Source organism: Octopus bimaculoides, chromosome 18 (assembly GCF_046866305.1).
Source record: "Octopus bimaculoides isolate indiv1 chromosome 18, ASM4686630v1, whole genome shotgun sequence".
Classification (NCBI taxonomy): Eukaryota; Metazoa; Mollusca; class Cephalopoda; order Octopoda; family Octopodidae; genus Octopus; species Octopus bimaculoides.
In genome coordinates, this window is record NC_142945.1 from 55,370,044 (window position 1) to 55,380,201 (window position 10,158).

Consider the following 10,158-nt stretch of genomic DNA (forward strand, 5'->3'; position numbering starts at 1 on the left):
GAAATTCTGAGGAAACAAAGTCGATGGGGGTCACATTTGTGTAGATTTGCTCAAGACAACTCGCCACATCTAGAATCGGTACATTTTAGAAACTGTTTAGATAGCATTGCAAAGGACTGACCTTAATTAAATTCACATTTCTTAATACTATATTAACGTGTTCCTGAATTTCTCCAAACGACACCATTGCCATACAATAATTGTGTGAATGGTAAGATTCAAAAATTCATTTTCCAAAGAACAAGTCATTTTTGAAAGATTCTGGTGTGAGTTTTAAAGAAAACATTTCCTGAAAAATGTGATTTGTCTCATTTTTATTAAGAAATTTAAAAAATTATTTTCTTGAAGTTACTATTTTTAAAATTTGTTTATATAATTAAAGTTTTCAATTAACTTTATTTTGTAAATTCGGATCTATTTCAAAACGGGGGCACCAGTTTTCATTTATGTTTTATGTAGTGTTTTTGGTACCGAAAGACTTTCAAACTTCGTATACTTATCTATTTTGTGTTATAGAACAGAAAAAAAATTTTGTATTCGAATTTATTTCATGTAAAAAATTGTCTTATTTCGATAATTTCTACTAATCACTGACGTCTATTCAGTTGAAAACAGTTAGCGCTGTAACGGTGTATATCGTATTAATCCCCTAACCCTAACTCTAGAATCCGAACTCTAAAATTGTTACACACATAGATACGCACAGCGTAATTTAATATATAAACAATATATGCGTATAAATTACGATTAAACCGGATGAAATATGCCACAGGGAATAACATTTTTATGACCGCCCAGCAGTAACTCTATTCAGCTGAATAGACGTCAGTGATTGGTTGAAATTATAGAAATACGACAACTTTAACATGGAATAACTTGCGATGTACATTTTTTTGTTAAGAAGACTAAGAGTAAAAGATGTTTTATATGACACATTCTACCAGTGTCCCAAGTTTCAAAGTGTTTCGTTAAGAAAATACTGGTGCCCCCGTTTTGAAATAGATCCGTAAATTCTGTTGTGTTCTGGGGAGAATCATTTTCTTTTTTGTGCCTTTATAATTTAACAAACTCACCGGTAAAATTTCCACTTATTTTTATTTTCCTAAAATTTTCATTGTGTCTTGCAACCTTTTCAATAGCCTTGAAATTTTAAGGCACAATAAGAAAATGACTCCCCAGACACAACAGAATATGCTTCAACATACGAAATCACATGAAAAATCTTGCAAACCAAATCCAAAAACGAAATTTATTTTGTAAAGTTATACTAGAACCAAAACTTAAATGAGTTGTAGTGGCGCGTGTGGCCGCCATCTTGGGAAGTGCCATTGCGCATGGGCAAGGAACTAGCCGTCAGCGGAAGTACCTGAGCACGCATGCGCAATGCAATGCAACAGGTGGAGAGAAAACAATAGCGTTTTCCCTCTTTTCTCTCTAGCAGCGGTGGCGACAGGACGTCTTGCAGGCTCTCTGACAACTCGACCCAGACATGTGGTCGAAGCTTCTTTGGTATTCTAGCGACATGCCTATTCACCCAGGAACGAAACGGCTCTACACCAACCTAGAATAAAGTATGTTCTGTTGTTACCGTTATCTCTCGTGTTGTATTTTTGGATTTAATGATTAATATAAGAATTGGGGAGAGATGGCCGAGCCATCATATCTCATCCAATTCTTATACAGTTTTCTACTTTATTGTTCCACAGAGTCCTGGAAACGTGGCTTCAAGATGGTTCTCATGGCTAAAAAGTAGAGAAGTTGTTAAAGCAATCCAGTATATGTTGTGACTCTTCTACAGTTTCACACTTTATTCGTGTGTACACATACACACGAATAGTACCACTCCTATGGTGCAAAAATTGTGTTGAGGAACTTATTGAAGGGAGCTCCCACAAGATCTGTAGATGAAGTCTGGTAGAGGTGCTCAACAAAGAATACACAACTATGTTTAACATTAAAAAGTAAGTGATTTTTTTTTGTTTGTTTTTTCAAAAGTTTGTCCTTCAAATTTCAACAAATTCTTGGACTTTTCTGTTTTGGTCCTTCCCAACTTCATGTTTTCTTTCATTGGGTTGACTCCAGGAATTGGGAATTAAAGTTAATTGTAAAGGAACATAATAGGATAAGTTTTAAGATTTCTTGAGAGAGATTTGGCTGCTGTTTCTAACAGGTTGAGCAACTGTAGAAGCTGCATGGCTTTTGTAGGTGGGATTGCATTGGAAGTATTATCAAGCGAATTGTTGAGTGTCAAATGCATGCAAAGTGAACCATTTGTACAAGTGGTTCCAAGTCTGTTCAGTGAGGGCTGCCCTGGGGCTAAATAGCAATAATTTAGTTTGCATGTTGTTTACCGTCATAAAAAAAAGTGAAAGTAAATTGCAAAAGAAACTAGAACCGACGACTGTCACACCACTCAATTTTATAAAAGGATTATAAAGAACTTTCTCATTATGTCACAACCATAGGCTGCTAGGTGTCTTGTACATTCTTGTGATGTATTTCAGGGTTTGTAGGAATTTAGGTTGAAATCTTACTCAAATCACCAATCATCAGTTCTTCCTGCCATTAAAAACAAAAAAACTCTGATTTTTTGCTGGAGCAGAGTTAGATATCGAACTAAATAACATCGATCAAGTCTCAGAATTATTTTTCTAACATCGAAGCTTAATTCTCTCTAAATTGCAAACTACTTATACGAGTTATCTCCCTTGTTTGCATAGCGATCATCTTTTTTCCTTATAATTTGGTTGTTGAATGTCAGAAGTTCACAGTAACCCGAGTAAAAATAATTGTTAAAAGTGGTTTATTTTTAGGATGGTGGATTGGCAGCACCAGATTACTTGTCTTGAATATGTCTTCTGGCTTCTGTGTTGCTCTGTGTTCACGCCTATAGGAACCTGGCAGGTGTGAAGTGGATTCGATCCACTTTACCCATATTTGAATAGCTAGGCCGAAGCGGTCTCCACCACTTGACCCTTTTCTGACCTCTTCTGCTCCATCTAGAATTGAGGTAAACAAGCTAAATCCTTTGCACTCACTGCCCTGCTTCATGGCTATATAAACAGGACACTCCAAGAAAACTTCCTCTTTTCAGTTTCTAGTGACCAGTGTCTCATGGAGAAAGATGCCTGGCTGATCAACTACAACTTGGCAGAGGGAGAAATAACTTTACTGTCAGCCACTGTCAGACAACGGCGCCAACATTATAACCCTACCATCTCTCCCTCTACACAATTACTGCTATAAAAGAAGGAACATACAGATACAGGCCTACATTCTCAACCTTGCATGTTTTATATACTATTACACTGGCCTACCCGTCGTGGTATGGCAACCTAGAATGTAACGGCATAAATAAATATTTTCTTATAAAAAAAATGATCTTCATCGTGCAATCCTATAACCGTTACAAGTGGTGACCCCGAACAAGAGAATCGCAGCCTTCACAATAACATGAAATGTTACACATGGTGATCTCCGAGCGAAAGAATTTCTACCTTCTGCATTTTTTCCTGAATTCGAACTAAAGAACTTCATTCTTCAGATCTACAGTCGTTAAACCAAGAGAAAATACCAACTCATTTTCATAATATATGCGCTTTCCCGAGCAAGACACACCTGCAACCTCTTCGTCTGCAGACATGGCACTGCCTCAGGCCGCAATTTCTGTAAAATTGCCATCCTTCTGGTCTTTTGATCCGGCCCTGTGGTTCGCCCACGGCGAGGCTCAGTTTGCTGCGAATAGGATAACAAGCGATGCAGCGAAACTGACGCATTTAATCGGTGCCCTTTCTCCTGAAATAATGATGGAGGTCAGGGACTTGATTATGGCCCCACCAGGTTCCGTGTCTTACGACACTTTTAAGAATGAACTAATCAAAAGGACCTCCGTCTCGGAGCAACGGCGGCTACACCAACTCTTAATTTCCGAAGAGTTGGGAGATAAAACTCCGTCGCAACTATTACGACGGATGAAACAACTGCTAGGTGATCAGACCTTGCCAGACGGGATATTTAAACAGATATTCCTGAAACGTCTGCCTGCCAACACACAAGTGATACTGGCATCTACGAAAGAATCGGCTTCTGTCGATGAACTGGCCGAGATAGCAGATCGAATCGCTGAGACAGCCAACCCCTTCTCGACAATAGCGCCAATATCTTCCACCAATCCTTTTGCTACTTCTTCGGATTCGTCGGAAATGCTGGAAGTACGTGCACTTCTGACTCAACAGGCAGCGCAGATACAGATACTCTCAGCGCAATTGCAAGAGCTGACATGTCGCAGCCGCTCACCGCACAAGAACAACCAACCCCGACACTTTCATAGAAGACGTTCGGGGAGCCCTAGCGTAAACCGGCGGTTTCCTCGGTTTTGCTATTACCACAGGAGATACGGCAAAGACGCGTTTTCCTGCAATCAACCCTGTTCTTTCCACAGACATACTCCTGCTGGCCCGGGAAACGAGCAAGCCAGGTTGTAGGGGCGACGGTCGCTCCTGGCGCAGATAAACAAAGTCGCCTTTTCTTCATTATGGACCATACTACAGGTACCCGTTTTCTCATGGACACTGGAGCTGAAGTTAGCATCATCCCCGTCTCACTAACCTCGGGACATAGGAAACAAATGCCAACCTTTCTTCAGGCTGTGAATCAATCCCCTATTCAAACTTTTGGTGAGCAATCCCTCACATTAAATTTAGGCCTTCGTCGCGCTTTTCAGTGGATTTTCGTTGTGGCAAAATTACCCACTCCTATCATAGGTGCTGATTTTTTGCACCACTTCGGCCTCCTGGTCGACGTCAAAAAAACGTAGACTCGTTGATACAACGACCGACCTCACTGTACCCGGTATAACCGCACGTATGTCCACAGTAGGTCCAGTCATGTTACGGAAAGAGGCCAGCCGATTCGAAGCACTCCTCCGTAAATATCCGGACATCACCCGACCACTATTTAAACACAAGGACGTCAAGCACGGGATTACGCACCATATTGAAACCACCGGACCACCTGTTGCCTCGCGACCGCGAAGACTGCCTCCAGACCGCCTGCGGGTCGCTAAAGAAGAATTTCAACATATGTTAGATCTGGGGATAATTCGACCATCCAGCAGCAGTTGGTCCAGCCCGCTACATTTGGTGCCTAAGAAAGAGACGAACGGCTGGCGTCCATGCGGAGACTTCAGAGCCCTCAACAAGGCTACAGTGGCCGATAATTATCTGATTCCGTACTTGCAGGATTTTTCTGCTTCGCTTAATGAAGCACACATTTTTTCGAAAATCGACCTAGTGAGGGCCTATAATCAGATACCCGTCGAACCCGCCGATGTTCCTAAAACGGCAATTTCCACGCCTTTCGGACTATTCGAGTTTTTGCGGATGCCTTTCGGTCTCCGTAACGCAGCGCAGACATTCCAGCGCTTTATGGATACTGTAACTAGGGACTTACCTTTCGTTTACGCATACATCGACGATATATTGGTAGCTAGTAAATCCGAAGCCGAACATGAAAAACATTTAGAGCAAGTATTTCAGCGGTTACATGACTACGGCATCGTAATCAACACAAGTAAGTGTATTTTTGGTGTCTCATCTCTATCTTTCCTCGGCCATACCATTGACAAGGACGGAATCCGGCCCCTATCCAACAAGGTGGAGGCGATGGTCAATTTCCCCATTCCTACTTCACTTCGGAAACTACGCGAATATTTGGGTCTGATTAACTTCTACCGGCGTTTCCTACCACACTGCGCCGAGGTGGCTCAGCCACTTACCAATGTACTGCGCAACAAAACAAAGAAGAGACAGGCCATAACGTTAAGCGACGAAGAACTGGCCTCTTTTAATAAACTAAAAGATATGCTAACCAGGGCCATGATGCTAGTCTACCCCAAACCAGGAGCCCCACTCAGTTTACTAGTTGACGCGTCCATGTCCGGAGTCGGAGGTGTCCTTCAGCAGTTTGTTAATGGTATGTGGCAACCGTTATCATTTTTCTCCAAGCGACTTCAACCTGCGCAGATGAAATATAGTACTTTTGGACGTGAGCTACTGGCTGCGTATCTGTCCGTAAAATACTTCCGCCATATGTTAGAAGGATCCGTTTTCAGCATTTACACGGACCATAAGCCGCTGGTATATGCATTCAGGAAGAAACCCGACTGCCATTCTCCTAGAGAAGTCCGTCACCTCGACTTCATCGCCCAATATTCCACAGATATTCGACATATCAAAGGAGCTAACAACACAGCAGCAGACGCGCTTTCACGCGTCCACCTTAACGCTCTGCACGCCCCGGAGAAAATCGATCTCGAGCTGATCGCGGCAGATCAGGAAAACGACGAAGAGCTTAGTAGGCTACGGAATTTGTCGTCCCTCAAATTCCAGCTGTTACCATTATCTTCTTCTACCTCTCATATATGGTGTGATACATCCACTGGCCATGAACGTCCTTACGTCCCCGAACAACACCGACGAAGTGTTTTCACTGCCCTTCACTGCCTATCGCACCCCGGCATTCGTGCCACACAGAAGATAATAAGAACTCGTTTTGTGTGGACGAACGTTAACAAGGACATTCGCGCTTGGGTTGAGAGTTGCGCTGCCTGCCAAAAGGCGAAAATACAGTGACATGTAAAATCACCTCTCGGCACTTTCACAACACCGGACGCACGTTTTCAACACATCCACTTGGATATAGTCGGACCTCTACCACCCTCTCAAAACTATACGCACCTCTTAACCTGCATCGACCGCTTTTCTCGATGGCCCGAGGTTTTCCCTCTGTCTGATATTTCAGCGGAAACCGTCGCTAAAGCGTTGATATCACACTGGGTATCGCGCTTTGGTGTCCCCGCGACCATCACGACAGACAGAGGACAGCAATTCGATTCGCGCCTTTTCAGTGAACTCGCGTGCCTGATCGGTTCCAAGCACTGCCGCACAACAGCGTATCACCCAGCGGCAAACGGCATGATAGAGAGATTCCACAGGCAATTAAAAGCAGCCATACGTGCATGTCCAGATATAACCAACTGGATGGAATTCCTTCCTCTTATTCTGCTCGGTATCCGTATATCTGTTAAGGATGATATCGGTCACTCTCCGGCTGAGTTAGTTTACGGCACCACTCTGGCCTTGCCTGGGCAAATGATTGCTCCAGTTCCTCCAAGGGATATTCCTGATCCTACATTGTATGTACATCGTCTATGCGCACATATGTCCCATCTCTCACCTCACGCACCCTGTTCGCAGAAAACCGACACTTATGTTCCCTCAGACATTAACCAATGGACGCACGTTTTTATCCGGAACGATGGAATACCATCGCAAATCCGTCCACCGTATTCTGGACCCTACAGAGAAAGGAAAAATACTTCCTCGTTGACAGAAATGGCAAGCCAAATACTATTAGTATTGATCGACTTAAGAAAGCTATCGTCGAACCCGAATTCTCCGCAGCATCGTCCACTCCAAACCAAACCGACACAGTTTCGTCAACGCCTCCTGCAAGTACTTCAACGTCCTCACAGCACCCTCGAACAAGAAGCGGACGAAGAGTCCGCTGGCCAGCAAAATACATACAAGTTTGCTATTTCAAAAAGATTCCAGGTGAGTGATTTACAGGCACCAATGCTTTAATTTCCACACGAACTGCTACAAAATTTATTTATATTCTTTTTTCTTTCAACTGAACATTTTATTCATGAACTGAACATTTTCATCGTGAACGGAACATTTATTCATAACCTGAATTTTTTGTCTGCATGCCTTCTCAATTTGATCCATATTCTTTTTCTTCTCGTTTGCTTTGAAATGCTTGTATTGTTGCACACACACACCCGCATGCACCTTTTCCTCAGTGCCTGGCCTGGCACACGCATCTGCACACATGGTCCATAAACACACAAGAATGCTAACTCTGTCACATTCATGCACCACACATGCCTATCTCGCCTGTTTTCCATGCTCAATGCGCCCTTGTAGACACAACTCATTTCTGTAAGACCCTCGGCTGGTCACGTATACATAGAGAAAGTTGTTTGTCTCTTACAACGCGCCAGCATGCCACACTTTTCTCCTGCATGATCGAGGCTTATACCTCATGCACCGGCCGGCAGCCTCTAATCACTGGCATATCCAATACTGTACACTGTATTTTTTAATCAATGCACTAGCATTAGCCTCAGCCTTGCAAGCCCTACTGCACTCATGCACATGCACCTGTTATGCACATCTACCCTCTTGTTTTGCAACACGTCTGCGTCCGCTCAATTCTTCTCCTGACTTAAAGCACGTCGGATGATCACATGCTCTGCGCCTATGTTTAGACATAATTTCCCTCCGTTAGACCCTTGTTTGGTCACGTAATTAACAGAGAAAATGATCTGTCTCGCGCATCACTTCAGCATGCTTACACTGTCGTCCCAGCTAACTCAGCAATTAACCACGACAACAGCACCAGACGCATTTCACACACTGCAACTCTGCAGGAAGATCTTTCATACCAGGGATTGAGAATGCACCCACTCGCTCCCCTGAGCTCAATTTTGATACGTGCCACTGCACTCCTGTATGCGCCCTCACGCGCACACACGCGCCCATTTGCTGTACTGCCCAGTCACTGACTGCACACATTTTAGCACGCAAAGCGACACTGTCCCGAATACACTTCAACGATCCTCTCTCCTGATATGCAAAATTTCTCCTCAATCATTTATCATACATTTCTTTGTTTCCTTTCTTTGTTCGCTTCCCTCCCAGGAAGCTTACTGGCGAGGAGAGTGATATAGGAACCTGGCAGGTGTGAAGTGGATTCGATCCACTTTACCCATATTTGAATAGCTAGGCCGAAGCGGTCTCCACCACTTGACCCTTTTCTGACCTCTTCTGCTCCATCTAGAATTGAGGTAAACAAGCTAAATCCTTTGCACTCACTGCCCTGCTTCATGGCTATATAAACAGGACACTCCAAGAAAACTTCCTCTTTTCACTTTCTAGTGACCAGTGGTCACTTGATGTCTCATGGAGAAAGATGCCTGGCTGATCAGCTACAACTTGGCAGAGGGAGAAATAACTTTACTGTCAGCCACTGTCAGACAACGGCGCCAACATTATAACCCTACCATCTCTCCTTCTATACAATTACTGCTATAAAAGAAGGAACATACAGATACAGGCCTACATTCTCAACCTTGCATGTTTTATATACTATTACACTGGCCTACCCGTCGTGGTATGGCAACCTAGAATGTAACGGCATAAATAAATATTTTCTTATAAAAAATGATCTTCATCACGCAATCCTATAACCGTTACACACCCTATGGAAGCTAACGTTTGATTTTCATTCCTCTGAGTTTGATAAAATAGTATGGAGTGAAGGCGAATTGAATTGACTCCTCCCCACTTATTGCAATTTCTGGCTTCTTGCCCATGTCACAAACAATTATATTCAGCTTTTATTATCGTAATTGTATTGTAATTTATGATAATATCAATTAGCAATGTTGTTGGTGGTGGCTATTTTAATATTTCTGTGACCCTCTTCCATCGAGTCATAACAGGAACTGTGTGTATGAGAGGAGTTTCATGTTTTGAATCAGATTTAAGTTGTATTGTTGTAGCTTGTAACTGTGACGCTCCAACAACGACCATCCTATCTTTTCTTCAGGCAGAGTAAAACTAGACTAACCAATGAATTGGTCTAGTCTTGTGTGTACACACACACTTAGAGAAATACTTTGGTCTGCAGATGTAAATGATGCAGAGATACACATCCCAATGTCTTCTGTTTTCCATCGACAGAAGAGAAAGATCTTGGTGGATTGTGTTGTACATCTGTGGAGATGTCACACCATTAAACTTGGTGTGTGACACATTCATAGTGTATTCAAAGTAACTTGAAGTGGTGATGTACACCTTATATCGTGCACCAAACGCTTTGAAACATGGTGGTAAATTTAAAGACAACCTTAGATGCATGGAAGAGGTATTGATCAACTTGGAGCAACAATCTACTCTTCCTGGGTGGCTTCAACCTCACAGATGGGAAATGGCCTGAAGACCGAATCCTCTTTGGGTTGTCACTGCATGAACAAAGGCAAATAGAATCACTACTTGAACTTTGTAATCTGCTGTTCATGGAACAAGTGAT

At 42.8% G+C, this 10,158-nt stretch overlaps 1 protein-coding gene across 3 annotated transcripts in view; it reads left to right on the forward strand.

Moving 5' to 3' along the window:
• LOC149132113 (uncharacterized) overlaps positions 1-10,158 on the forward strand; it is a 30,424-nt gene that overhangs the window by 1,739 nt on the left and 18,527 nt on the right. The window contains exons 2-3 of one of the 3 annotated variants that reach the window (XR_016245123.1): positions 1,707-1,961; positions 2,814-3,086. Coding sequence is in view for 2 of the 3 variants with exons in the window: in XM_089366308.1 (XP_089222434.1) it covers positions 3,594-4,484 (891 nt within the window). In the remaining variant the exon portion in view is untranslated. The other 2 variants (XM_089366308.1, XM_089366309.1) reach the window with 2 other exon arrangements.